The 14,022-nt window shown below is 48.1% G+C and overlaps 1 protein-coding gene across 1 annotated transcript in view; it reads right to left on the bottom strand.

Moving 5' to 3' along the window:
- Kank4 (KN motif and ankyrin repeat domains 4) overlaps positions 1-14,022 on the bottom strand; it is a 71,230-nt gene that overhangs the window by 2,316 nt on the left and 54,892 nt on the right. The window contains exons 8-9 of the mRNA XM_052716312.1: positions 10,728-10,870; positions 5,472-5,672 (exon numbers count right to left, since the gene is read on the bottom strand). Coding sequence (XP_052572272.1) covers positions 5,472-5,672; positions 10,728-10,870 — 344 coding nt within the window. The remainder of the gene's footprint in view (positions 1-5,471; positions 5,673-10,727; positions 10,871-14,022) is intronic.

Here is a 14,022-nt window from a genome sequence, read left to right as displayed (position 1 = left end):
TTCATTTTGAGATGGAGTCTCTCAACGGTCTGGACCAAGCAGGCAAGGCTAGCTGGCCAGTGAGCCTTCTTACAAGCATGTGCAACAATGTCTGGATGTTTTTATAGCTGTGGGTTCTGGGGATTGAACTTAGGTCCTCACGATTGCATTGCAAACACTTTATGGACTGAGCTATCTCCCAGTGAGCGCCCTCCCATCATTAACTGTCTCCTTAGGAGCAGAAGTCAGCTCCCAGCACTTGTTGACGACTTGAAGTCGAGGTAGCACCTTCTCCACTGCACGGGCCAGTCTGCAAAGAGCTGGAGCTGAAGAAGCTGGACCTGTGGCGTTCTCCTTAGGCGGGGTTGCTGCTGGCTGTACAGAGATGGAGGGAAAGCCTACACACCCGGGTGTTGGAGGGTGAGCTCCACAGGGGCAGCCAGTCTCTAATGAGGGAGCACAGTCCTGCAGCCAGAGTTCTGAAAGCTAAAGGACTTTGAAAATGACACTGATCTTGGTGACTGATTTAGAGGTAAAACCCAGGCTGAGGCTGCCTGTGATGCTTACTATATATTTTGCTCTCACTGGAACTGTATGTATGCAGAATTAACTTCCTGAAATGTGGCACATCTTTCAGAGGAGCAGGTGGGACATATTAACATGTCAAGCTCTTTGGGCTTCCCCCTTTGCAGCTAGATGGGACCCAGCTGCCACTGAGGCTCAAACCAATTGTTCTGCAGTAGAGAAAGACCCGAGAGTGGGAGGGGCCCCAAGGGAGGAAGACACTGCTCTTGTTTTGGGGCTGGGTCTCGTGTCTAGCCCACATTGGCCAGGAACTAGTTGAGGTCAAGGATAACCCTGGACTCCTGTTCTTCCTGCTTTCACCTCTCAAGTGCTAAGAGTCCAGGCCTACATGCCACCACCCAATTTAGTGTGTGCTGGGGCTCAAACACGGTGGTGGCTGACTGCTAGGTCAGTTCTCTACCAACTGAGCTACACCCTCCCCTCTTTTGCTTTTTTTCATTTTTAAGATGTGTGTGTGTGTGTGTGTGTGTGTGTAGGTATATGCATGTGTGTGGTGGGGTACTCACAGAGAGGGAGCCCCTTGGGCTTATAGGAATTGTGAGCCACTTAATGTGAGTCCTAAGAGCTAAACTGAGATCCTTTGCAAGAGAAGTATACGCACTTAGCCTCGAAGTCATCTCTTGCTTTCTTTTGAAACTGTGGTAATAGATTGTGTACCCTAATAAAACTTGCCTGAGGATCGGAGGACAGAGTCAGCCACTAGATTAGACATAGAGGTCAGACAGTGGTGGCACCCAATCTTAATCCCATCACTCAGGAGGCAGAGATCCGTCTGGATCTCTGTGAGTTCAAGGCCACACTGGACACAGAGCCAGGCAGTGGTGGCATGTATCTTTAATCCCAGTACTGGGAAGCACACATGCCTTTAATCCCAGGAAGTGACCTCAGGGCAGAGAAAGGTATATAAAGCATGAGGAAACAGGAACTAAGGTAGTTCAGCTAAGACCCTTTCGGGTGAAGACTCAAAAGATTTCAGTCAGAGGATTCGTGGAGTTGGTGAGGTGATAGGTGGTGGCTGTGGCTTGCTCTGGCTCTCTGATCTTTCAGCTTTCACCCCAATATCTGGCTCTGGGTCTTTTATTATAAGACCTCTTAAGATTGGTGTTACATGAAACAGTGATTTGCTATGTACCCCAGGCTAGCCTTGAATTTGCTGGGCCACCCTCCCTGCACCTTTCTATTTAGGCTGGAATCTAGGTGATCACTTGATTAGTTCTGGTCTCTGTAAGCTCAAGAGCTCAGTCTGGCCTGCTCCCTGCTGCATCCTAGCACAGGTGGGCTGCCTGGCCTTGCTCAGCCCTAAGCATTGTTGAAAGCTGGACTGTGCGGGCAGAGGTGTGTGGTTCAAGTTGATACAGAAGCCAAACAACCCTAAGGAGTCTTCTGCTGAACAAACTTGGAACAAGGCCCAGCTTTTAAAGCATGGAGTCCTCCGCACTGTTGAGGGAGGGGGCTGTTCAGCAGGGAGATCTGCATTGTCCCGGGGCAGAGGGAGGGCTGTCCTCACTCTGTGCTCCACACTGCCCTTTGCCATCCAGAGCTCTATGTAAACAGGGTGTGTGATGACTGTTACCATGGGAAAGAGTCACAGAGCCGGTCCCAGAGGCTATGCATTTTCTGACAGATTCCATCTGGAGGTGACAGCCTCCATCTGTGGGCTTCTCAGCTGAAGATGCGGAGGATGGGAAGTGGAGAAAAAGAGACCACCTACGAAGGAGAGTGTCCCTTAAAAGTAAATGCCTCCTTCAGAGTCTGCTGAAGGAAGGATCGCGGAGGTCCATGCATCATAGTGAGCCCTACTTATTAACACTACAGGCTGGGAATGCACCTGACCATGAACTGAAGAGTGGAGGGTTTGCCTAGACAGCCCCCCCGTGTGTGTGTGTGTGTGTGTGTGTGTGTGTGTGTGTGTGTGTGTGTACATGTGCCTTCCTGTGTGTGCTGTGATATGTCAACCTGCAGGACCCACTACATATCAGGTAAAGATGAGCAAGGCATAGTCTCTGTCTCAAAAATGTTCCCATTTGATGGATGTTCTGAAACATCTTCCAAATAAGCCCTTCCCAGGGAAAGGCTGGCAGCTGGTGCTCGGGCTTCACTACCCCAGCTTGTCATGTTCAAAGTCCCCAGAGAAAGCGTATCAATCCCCCCACCCCAATTTGCCTCCTAAGGAAAGCGCCTGCAGCTCTCTGTATTTTTATCAAATTTTGTTGATGAGAGCAGATAATTTCAGAACGTGATTCTCCCTCCCAATGAGTCTCCAGGAGATCTGTGCTGTGGACATGTGCATCTCCAAGGAGAGGTGACTGCTGGAATGACAGTGTCACGTGGGAAGTGGCACAGGGTACCAGCCTTGGTCCTTGGTGGGTCCCAGCAACAGTTCTCTTCTCATTCTGGAAACCCTGTGCTCCCCCTTGCCCTGAGAAGTTGTAGTGGGACTCTTCAGTCCCGCCTTACTCAGGCAGATGGAATGTGATGGGGCCCTGGGGGACTTCTGCCGAAGACCACATTGGCTGGCTTTCCCCTTCAGCTAACCTCTACATCTAGCACCCAGCCCTGCCTTTCCAGACCGTGATCTGCAGTGACCTGCTCCTCAGTGCTGACTTGGCTCTCCCTGCACCAACCCTTGACCAAGCCTTTTGAGACAAGGTTTCTCTGTGTAGCCCTGGGTGTCCTGGAACTCACTCTGTAGACCAGATTAGCTTTGAACTCAGAGATCTGCCTGCCTCTGCCTCCCAAGTGCTGGGATTAAAGGCATGCACCACCATGTCTGGCTTGGTCCAGGTAATTCAGAATTCTTTATTGATCCTGTGCACTGCAGATCTTTATCAATATTCCTAGCCTTAGATGACAGGAGCACTCTCTTCTCTACTTGTGACAAATAAAAATGTCTCTAGGCACTGCCAGACCTCTTCTGGATGTCAACATCACCCCCCTGAGGAATACAAGACTGAGTCAAGACTGGTGGCCAGTGGGCTTCTCAGTTGGGGGCGGTCTCCCTCCTCTGGTTCCCCTGACTTCAGATCTCCATCCCCCTTGCTCCCTGCAGACACTAGCAAATTCCAAGGCCCCACCTGATGCTGTACTGGGACTTTACTCTAGGTGTCACAGTTCCAGCCAGCAGGTACGGTTTATAAACACTAAGCATTCAGGTAGCTCATCACTCTACCCATTTTACAGAGGTTCACCTACCAGAAGGCACAGAGTCCCTGAACTCAGATTTGAACTCACGAATGCTGGGTTTAAAGCCAGTTCTAACAATTGTACTTGAGCTGTCTTCCCCCATCATTTTCCTCCACCTCCAGAAAGCCGGGGAGTTCTCTCTTATTTGTGACCACCGTGTGGGCCCAGGAAGGGATCCCATTCCATGACTTATTTATTATTCTGGCCAGCTAGGGACCTCCAAGGTTCAAGCCTTCTTGGCCTGTCCCATAGGTGTCTCAGGCTTCTTCCAGGCAAGTGCAGTGGTCACTTCTAAGAGGCCCTGGGCTACTATTGTTCAGGCTTACTCCAGAATAAGGTAGCCCACAGAGGACTCCCCAACACAGATCCTATCTCACTACACGTTTGGAAAAGGAGGCTCCACTCCCAGGTCCCCTACTCCCAATCCCATGGGAAGGCAGGAGGGCCCATGCTCTCTAAAGTGCTTGAAAATGACTCCGGGGAAAGGCAGGGTGTCCAGGAACTATGACTGTAGGGATTCAGCCTGACCTGCTGGTGGGATGTTCTCTGTGGCTCCAACAGGGTCCAGGAAGAGGTGCTATCCCCTAAAAGCAATGGGCTCTCTTTGCCTCCCCAGACCTTTGTTCCCTTTGAACTGTGGGTTTTAAGTAAAAAGATGCCTGTTTATAGCATTAAATTATGATGCCAACATTAATGACGCTAAGTCTGGTCTGGCCTTGAATCTCTGTTCTGAGAACTTAAGGCTGTAACCTTAGGACAGGGGCGTAACATCCCTTGGCCTGATTCCCTAGCTGTAACACACAGGGAATGGAGTACGCATGGAGCTTGCTGTACTCTTGAGCAGGTCAGGGATAATGTGCAGGTGGAGACTAGCTCCCACAAATGCTCTAGAAATGCAACCACTGTAATGATCAGCAATGGGGTCACTTACTTAGGACGGAACCCCTAAGTTTAGGGGTCATTCATTCAATTGTTGGTAAGTCACTGGCCTGTGGCAAGCACTCTGTTACATATGAGGGATTCAACAGCAAGGCTGGGCAGTAGAGAGCTGGTGTGTCCGTCATGGGCATGAGCCGAGGGCTTGATGGAGTTGGATCCTACCAGCTGGGCAATGTGAGCATGCACCTAACCATTTGGTGATTCGACTTCCTCCAGCAGTGGAACCGACCTTACAGGGTTGTCATGAGATTCACATGCTGTGATCCATGGTAACACCAAACATGTCGGTTATCTTCTTCTCCTAGTGGCTCTCATCTTACAAGGTAGTTTATTTAAGGGGACTTTCATTGACTGTGCAACACCGAGCAGGCTCGCTGGGTAGAATGAATCACCCCACAAAGTAGATTTGTGTCATGGAGGTATTGTTAACTCAATGACTACAGAGTTGTTTCTATAAACTTTGTGCCATCATCTGGCTGCCCAGAGTCTTGCCTGGGCACAGAGCTCAGCTCCTGCCTCAAAGCCACATACTAGCTTCACCAGAGGAGGCTCAGGGCCAAGCCAGGCCTGGACACATTTCCCAAGCACAGTGTTTTAATCTTGTGAGTTTCGCAGCACCAAGTGTATGAGCATTTAACATCCATTATCTAATTGAAACCCTACACCAGCCTTACGAGGTCAACTTTATTGCTATGGCCATATGGTTTCTTGAATTCTGATGGCTAGCAAGACTCTTTTCCAGACAGGTGTTAAATACGTACTGGTTAACTGCCTGTAAGTCTTACCTTGTCAGTCAGGCTGCTGTTGCAGGCCGGGTGTGCCAGGAGTAGTCGTACCAAGTCGGCGTTGCCTTGGTGACAGGCCAGCATGAGGGCTGACGATCCATCATGGTCCTGCAGGTTGACATCCGCCTGGCAGCTCAGCAGCGCTTGGACCATGTCCTCCCGGTCGTGGCTAACCCCCAGCATCAGTGCAGTCTGGCCTCCCTGCACAGAGTGACCGGCAAAGGCTGAAGCTGGGTGTGGCCAGAAAAACTTCTCAAGGAAAGGCCATTGATCGGATCCTCCCTCTGCCTGTGGCATGGGACACATCCTTTTCTTTCTGGCTAACTTCGGCTTTCCCATGACTCCAGTCAAATCCTGTAACCTTTCCCCAGTGCTTCCCAGCCCGGGCAGCGTCACCCAGCACTTACTGATTGCATTTCAATTTCCCTTCATGCTTAGGGGCTAAGAAGTTGACAGCAGAGACTGTTGTTATTTTCTTGATTTTACCTTTTGTAGTACAGAGGATTAACTTCAGGGCCCCACACATGATAGATAAGTGCTCTGCTACTGGGTTCCCCCTAGGGACCATTGTTTTTGTGCCAGTCTCCCCAAGGCCTAGCACCAAGTATGTGATGGAATGTGCTGGCTGACCAGTGTGGGAAGGCTGTGCCCTTGCCCGGCCAGAGCTGCCTTTCCCTGGGAAGCCTCAGTCTGCTCAGTGCTCCCTGGGTTTTGTTGAATGATATCTGGAACCCTCTGGTCTAAACAAGACCTCTGTCTGCAGGCTCCATATCATTCCTAACCCCTGACCAGTGACAGGGTGGTTATCTTTTGTCTCCTCATGGTCCCCAGTGGACATAGCAATGGGTTAGACTCAGAGAACCAACCCAAGTTCTGTCTCTGCTCTTTAATGTGTGATAATGCCAGATTCTTGTTTTCCCTAAATCCTGGCTTTCCTTGGCTTGAAAATTAATCTTACAATTATTTTTCCTGCCGTGCAGTGGTGGCACATGCCTTTAATCCCAGTACTCAGGAGGTAGAAGCAGGTGGATCTCTGTGAGTTCGAGCCCGGACAGGACAGGCAGGGCTACACAGAGAAACCCTGTCTCAAAAACAAAACAAAACATTTTTTTTTCCCCCTGTGTGCCTTATGTGGCTCTTGTGGAAATCAAATGAGATAAAGAGTATAAATACAGTAACATGAAGTGGTAATTTTTCTGATTATAAAGTGACAATTATTTCTTATTTACATAGGTCTGCTACATGTTCCTATATTTTCTTACAGCCTTCCCCTATGACTTAATGTATTGTGCCAGCTCTTTTTGGGTTTGAAGATCAGGCTTGTTTCTCCAATGGAATATCAGGTTGCCGAGAATAAGGCAAGGTCTATGCCTTCTCTCCCTCCAGAACCCACTGGCTCTAGGGCAGTGGTTCTCAACCTCCTCAATGCTGCGACCCTTTCATACACTTCTTCATGTGGTGGTGACCCCGACCACATAATTATTTTTGTTGCTACTTCATAACTGTAATTTTGCTACTGTTATGAATCATAATATAAATATATGTGTTTTCCAATGGTCTTAGGCAACCCCTGTGTAAGGGTCACTTGACCTTAAAGGGGTGGCGACCCAGAGGTTGAGAGCTGCTGCTCTAAATAATGTCGTTCATGTCAAAAGCACTGAGGACATATTGCTAGTATAGTTTCAGTAACTACATAAGAAAGGGATTTGCAGTCAGAAATTTCCTGGCCCTGCCACTCAGCACTTGTGTGGACTAGACACGTGCAAGTTCATGTCTGCAGCCCTGCCCCCTGGAGCCGTGCAGAGACCCAAGGGCCGAGCAAGTTAATAAGTGTCTGTTGCCATTACCTAAGAGGGTTAGGGACAGTACACGGCAGTTGTTCAGCAGGTGAGTAGGAATAACTAAGTGTTTTGAGTGCCCACTTCTCTGGAACCCTGGCAGATCTTTCCCAGTTTGCCTTTGAGAGGGTGATTGCTCAGCCTGGAGGTAAGGGTTGCTCGCTAGATTAACTAGTCCTGAGGCTTCCTCTCCCCCACCACGATGAAAGCCAGGTGAGACAGCAAACAGCCCTCCTGAGACTCTGAGGCTCCTCCTCCTTACCTCCCTTCTGGTTTAGATTAATACAACTTAGTTTAGTTCAGTAGTTGGTCATTTTCAGAGTGGCACTATACACCAGCCCCTGCAGCAGCCTTGGAGATATGCAGATGTATTCCTCAGAGACTCCCAGCTCACTCCCAACCTGCTGGGCATGGCCAACCCCCTCCAGAGTCCCAAGGGAGCCAAGGAGAACAGCTACAGCTGTGAATCCCAGCTTTTTCTTGGTGTCCCGGACAAGACTCAGACCTTCCTAGAACCCATTGCACCCCAGGAAAGAGGAGGGACTGGCTTTGATCATGGTGAGCATCCCCTTTTCCTATTTAAAAAAAAAAAAAACAACACACCAACATGCTTGTTAGGATAATAGCATTTAAAATAAAAATACTGTATGGAGTCTTCTGGAATAGGAGTTGTATGTGGATGAGAATCCTTTGAAAACCAGAAAGTGAGTTACAAATACCTGTGTGCTACCGTCAGCAGGAAGTTATCAGACAACAGCAACATTTTCCCAGATGATGCTTCTGTGTGTGTGTGTGTGTGTGTGTGTGTGTGTGTGTGTGTGTGTGTGCAATATGTATGCGCAAGTTGTGTATGCGGGTGTATGAAAGTCATGCTCTACAAATGTCCATCTTATTTCTTTGCTGGCAGCCGGCAGCTTCAGCAATCTCCCTGTCTCTGCCGCCCACAGACCTGGGGTTACAGATGTGGGCGGATCCACACCTACATTTTTAATATGAGTATGGGGATCCAAATGCTTGCGCAGCAAATGTTCTAACCACTGAACTATCTCCTGAATCCCTGAAAGCTCTTGGATGAGGTATGCAAAGTGACTTTGTAGCCACCCAGGGTACTGTCGGCAATTTTGGAGAGTGCAGAAGAGTGGAGCTCAACACAAATATTTAAATTTTTTAGTTTATGTGTATATGTGTGTATTTGCCTGCACGTATGTCTGGGTTGTGGAATAATCTTTTTGTACACTGTAAAGATGTCATTCTGACTAGTTTAATAAAAAGCTGAATGGCCAATAGCTAGGCCGGATTTCCAGGCACAGAGGATGCTGAGAAGAAGGGCAGCGTTGCAGTCAGGCACAGAGGAAGCAGGAAACCATCATGGGCAGCAGCAAAGGTAATAAAGCCAGGAGGCAGAAAGTAAAGGAATAGAAATGAATTAATTTAAATTATAAGAGCTTGCTGGGCAGTAGTGGCGCACGCCTTTAATACCAGCACTCGGGAGGCAGAGGCAGGCAGATCTCTGTGAATTTGAGGCCAGCCTGGGCTACAGAGTGAGTTCCAGGAAAGGCTCCAAAGCTACATGGAGAAACCCTGTCTCGAAAAACCAAAAAAAAAAAAAAAAATTATAAGAACTAATAGGACAAGCCTAAGCTATTGGTGGAGCTTTCGTAATTAATAGTAAGTCTCCATGTTGTGATTTGGGGGCTGGCTGGTGGGACAGAAAAATCCGACTACATGTCTGTGCCCAAGGAGGTCAGAAGAGGGCATCAGATCCCCTAGAACTGGAGTTATAGATGGTTATGAACAGCCATGTGAGTGCTGGGAATTGAACCTGGGTCCTCTGGAAGAGCAGCCAGTGCTCTTAACCACTGAACCATATATCCAGCCCCCAGATGAGTTTTTAAAGTATGTTTACACAGCAAACAACTTTTGAAGAGGTGGTATCTCCTAAGACAGGTCAGGCTTGCTTATTGCCTATTATAGAAGATTCAGGCTCTCCAAATTCAGGGTTTCTCTCCTATACTACAGCTGCAATGGCTGCTAACAAGTGTCCTCCTGTGTTAAGGGCTGGCTACCTAGCCTCTCCCCCTCCTCCCTCTTTGCTTTTTCTCTCAGCAAGAGGCAGCAAATTCCTCTGCCGTGAGTTCCTGCCACGACATCCTGGCTCACTGCGGGCAAAAAGGCAACAGGACTAAGCAGGCAGGGACTGGCGCCTCTGAAATCAGGAGACAAACCTTTCCTTTGTGTAAGTCCCAGGCCCTCAAACATAGAAGGCAAGCACCCACTGCCACTAGCTACACCCTTTCATTATAAGGGACTGTCTTTCAGGTATCACTCATTCTGGTTGGTGGGGAGGTAAGGAAAAACAGGAGTAGTTTGAGACCTGGTGACTTTAAGGACCAAAGAAGCATGTCAGCCATATTGCTCAGTTCCAGCAGAATTCTACAGTAACCTTGTGGGTGAGAAGAGGCCTGGGAGGCAGGGATCCTCATAGCCCCCGGGAGAGGGACTGGTGACACTTTCCGCCTGTGCTGCTCCCCACACTCTCTCCGCCCGCCCGTCTAATGGAGATTCATGACTTCATTAAAATGGCTTTGGGGAGCTGGCAGAGAGATGGCTCAGTGACTAAGAGTATGTGTTGCTCAGACATAGGACATGAATTTGGTTTCCAGCACCCATGTGGGCAGCTCATAACCAACTGTAAATCCAATTCCTGGGGGATCTGACAATCTGACACCTCTGGCCTCCACAGACACCTGCATACACCTGGTACACATACACACACACACACACACACACACACACACACACACACACACACACACACTTAAAAATAATAAAATAGCTGAGTGTGGTGGCATACGCCTTTATCCCCACTTTCGAGGCAGAGGCAGGCAGATCTCTGAGTTTGAGGCCAGCCTGGACTACAGAGCAAGTTCCAAGGCAGCCAGGGCTATACACAGAAACCCTGTCTCAAAATAACAACAACAAAACCTTTTTGTAAAAGGCTTTAGAGAGGAGATGATTGGCAATAACTCTAAAGTACTGATCTTCCTAAATGTGTCCTGGGTCAAGCTCTGGTGAGTCACAGAGGTGAGGGGCTGCAGCAGCCAGACAGCAAAGTCCTTCCCAAGAGGCTAACATTAGGAATTTGGTTGGAAAAGTTAAGTCCAGGTGGAATTTTCCCTGTTTTAGTTTGGAACAGAAACCAGATGGCTCAGTGACCCCTGAGCCAGCCTGTCTAGGTCCCAAGAGTCTTTAAGGAAAATCAAATATTGGGGTTTTGGACAGATGTCGTCTGATGGCCCCAGCATTTTGGTGTGGAAAACACTCCGTGGATCTAAATGGAACCCATCGCACTGGCAGAATAAAACTAGAGGGTGTCACGCTGGTCGAGAAGCAGAGAGACCAAGCTCCCTCCACCTACCTGAGTTGCTTGGATGTTTACGTTCCCTTCTCGCAAGAGCTTCCAGACCACAGCCATGTCTTCTTTCGTCTCTGCAGAAGCCAAGGGAGTGATCATCACAGCAGTGTAGCCAGCCCTGTTCTGATGATCCACGTCGCAGACGCCTACAAGGGAAGGTGTGGGTGCTGGAACAGCCTGGGCTGCAGCCAGACCGCACTTCAACAGTTCAACAGGGCACGGCTGGCTACAGCTGGCTAGCTAAACACCACGGACTAGCACTTCCACAGCAAAGTCACGGGCTTACATTTTCAGCAGCCATTAGAACTGGCGAATTTTCTTTTCTTTCTTTTTTTTTTTTCTTTTCAGAGCTAAGGACCGAACCCAGGGCCTTGCACTTCCTAGGCAAGCGCTCTACCACTGAGCTAAATCCCCAACCCCTCTTTTTTTTTTCAATTAATTTTTTTTCATTTTACATACCATCCCCAGTTCACCTTCCCTCCCCTTTTCCCATACCCCCCATCTCACCCCTATCCACTCCTCAGAGGGGTTGAGGCCTCCCTTGGGTAGTCAACAAAGTCTGGCATACCAAGTTGAGGTGGGGCCTAGCCCCTCCCCCCTGCATCAAAGCTGAGCAAGGTATCCCACCATAGAGGATGGACTCCAAACAGCCAAGAACTGGCTAGTTTTCTCTACAGGTGTTCTGAGGATCCCCGGCAAGGGAGGACCACAAAAGGGCCAGAGACAGACAAAGGGTCAATGAATGACTTTATCTCGAAAACCTGGGCACGACACACAGTCTTCCTAGATGAGGACCTTCAAAGCCAGAGAGGTCACGTAAACTATCCACATGATGGAGGAGGTTCGGCCAGGATTTGGACAGCCTGGCAACAGATCCCATCCCTCTTCCAACCATACCACACTCACAGGTGTGCCCACAGGCTCACTCTGGCTAGCTCATCTTGTGTGGAGCTCAGAATGACGGTCAAGCCTGTAGGGCCTGCCCAAGGGCTCGTGTCCCATGTTCCAGGGGCATGAAAACAACACAGGGCCAACAGAACATCTTGGAGAGAGAGAAAGAACTTCCTAATTCTTGTACTGCAACAATGGCGAATATACCTTTCATGAGAAACTAAGATATTTTTAAGATGAGGTGGTAAACGATAATTTAGAAGAAACTCCTGAGCCGCAGCCCCAGGGATATGCTTTCATGTCCTTCTGCATCAAAGAGGCACATAGACTGAGACCTGGGGTCCAAATGACCCCACGCCAGGACAGTTTTGGGTGGAAATTCAAGGCTGTTGCTCATTACAGAAAGTTCCGTGGCTGAGGCGAAATTAAACCTGTCTCATTAGATCAGGACACACAGCCTGTTGTGTCCTCCTCCGCTAAGGGGAAAAGACAATGGGACCTACCTTTTAGGACTATTACAAAATTTATGGTTACTATAAGTAAATCACCAAGAATGGCACATAGCAAATACCGGAGACCACCAGCAGCCATTGTTATTACCATTCAGAATGACCCTTGTGTAGACTTGGATATTTGTTGCAACAAATCTGGCTTATGAAAATATGTGAATTAGGGCTACCTATAAGTTCTGTGAAATAAAAAAAAATTGCTTCATCTCACTCAAAGAATATTTCTGAAGTGTGCCATTGGAACACAGACACCAGCAGACACAGAAACCGAATCTGGCTCATTAGCAAGCTTTCTCCCTGAGTCCCCGACCATTGTCATGATCAGGCAGATGACAAAGTCTGGGTGACGGCTCTGTTCATCACAACTATGACCTGTTAAAGAAGTGGACGCCTTGGGCCAGTGAGGTGGCTCGGTGGGTAAAAATTCCTTGCCACCAACCTGACAGCCTGAGTTCAATCCCTAGGTCCTACATAGAAGAAGAAGAAGAGAACTTACTTTCACAAGTTGTCCTCTGACCTCTATCTACATGTATACTGTGGCCCATGTGTGTCCCTACCCCCATAAATATAATTCAAAGCAGGAGTGGATACCTGTGTTGCCTTCTTAATATATTTTAACTGTTACCCCTGACTGTTTTATATTTGCTTTAAGAAGTGCAAATGCCTCAGGTTACCAGCTTTCTCGTATCTCTTTAGAAACATAACTTATAGCACAGTAGAGTGGTGTCTCTCCCCTCTCCAGAGCACAGAAAGAGGCTGAGGACCTATATTCTTACAGCAGCTGCTTTTGAACAATGCCCAATGAGCAAATCAATCATTCATGGAGGAGAGAGAGGGGGAGGCTCTCAACTGAGCATGCTTCCACTCAACGAGCCGCAGTGGCATTCAGGCAAAATAAAGGGTACATTGCTAAAAGTTGCCTACGGAGGGTACTGTTTGACTCCCTCCTCAACAATGACTCACTTAGTCATGTACTTTCTGAATGTGTCATAACTGCCCTCTGAAGGGAGCCCACCTCTTTCATGGATGTTGAAGAATGACACATTCAGCTCATTCTCCCCAGCAGGCCTTCCGACTCTTGGCTTATATTTATTCAGCTGCTTTGGTGTTGTGGAATAATTTTTTTTTTTTTACACTGTAAAGATGTGTCTTTGCCATGGCACCTTCTGATTGGTTTAATAAAAAGCTAGGCAGGAGGTATAGGTAGAAGAGCCAGACAGAGAGGACACTGGGAAGAAGAAGGGCGGAGAGGCCAGCCAGATGCACAAAATTGGGTAGAGGTAAAAGCCACATGGCAGAACATAGATTAATAAAAATATGGGTTAATTAATGTATGTGTATTCTCACCTAGACTGTGTAGTTGCTGTTGCTCTTGCTGTGTTTAACCCCGCAACACAGAGCGTGAAAAGAAGAACAGAGCTGTGCTCTCCTGTACTACTACCACAGCCAATTAAGTCCATCATTCTGATGGTAGCCTTGAACCCAGGAAGAAGTAAGAGCAGGTCTGCTGGCTCAGTGCCAGGACTCTAATTTAATCCTTTGATGATGTCAGCATCGGAGAGAAGTCTAGGCTGGCATTGTGTACGCTACTTGTGCTGTCCCTGGGAAGAACCTCAAGTTGACTTAACAGAATTGTGGAAAGATGTAAGTTTATTGAAGTCAGACATCATTTATTCATTCAACTACTGTGAACTAATAATTGGTTGCTGGGTTTTTTGAGACAGGGTCTCATACTGTAGTTCAAGCTGGCTGGAAACTCTCTATGGAGCCCTGGCTGGTCTTGAATTTATGGCAATTCTCCTGTCTCAGCCTTCCAAATGCTAGGATTACAGACAGGGGCTATTATGTCTGGTTTTACTTTAAAATTTTTAGAAAACTAGTGTGTGTGTGTGTGTGTG

Source organism: Peromyscus californicus, unplaced genomic scaffold, assembly GCF_007827085.1.
Source record: "Peromyscus californicus insignis strain IS unplaced genomic scaffold, ASM782708v3 Scaffold_5__1_contigs__length_169319896, whole genome shotgun sequence".
Taxonomy (NCBI): domain Eukaryota; kingdom Metazoa; phylum Chordata; class Mammalia; order Rodentia; family Cricetidae; genus Peromyscus; species Peromyscus californicus.
This window is presented reverse-complemented; position numbering and strand designations above follow the sequence as displayed.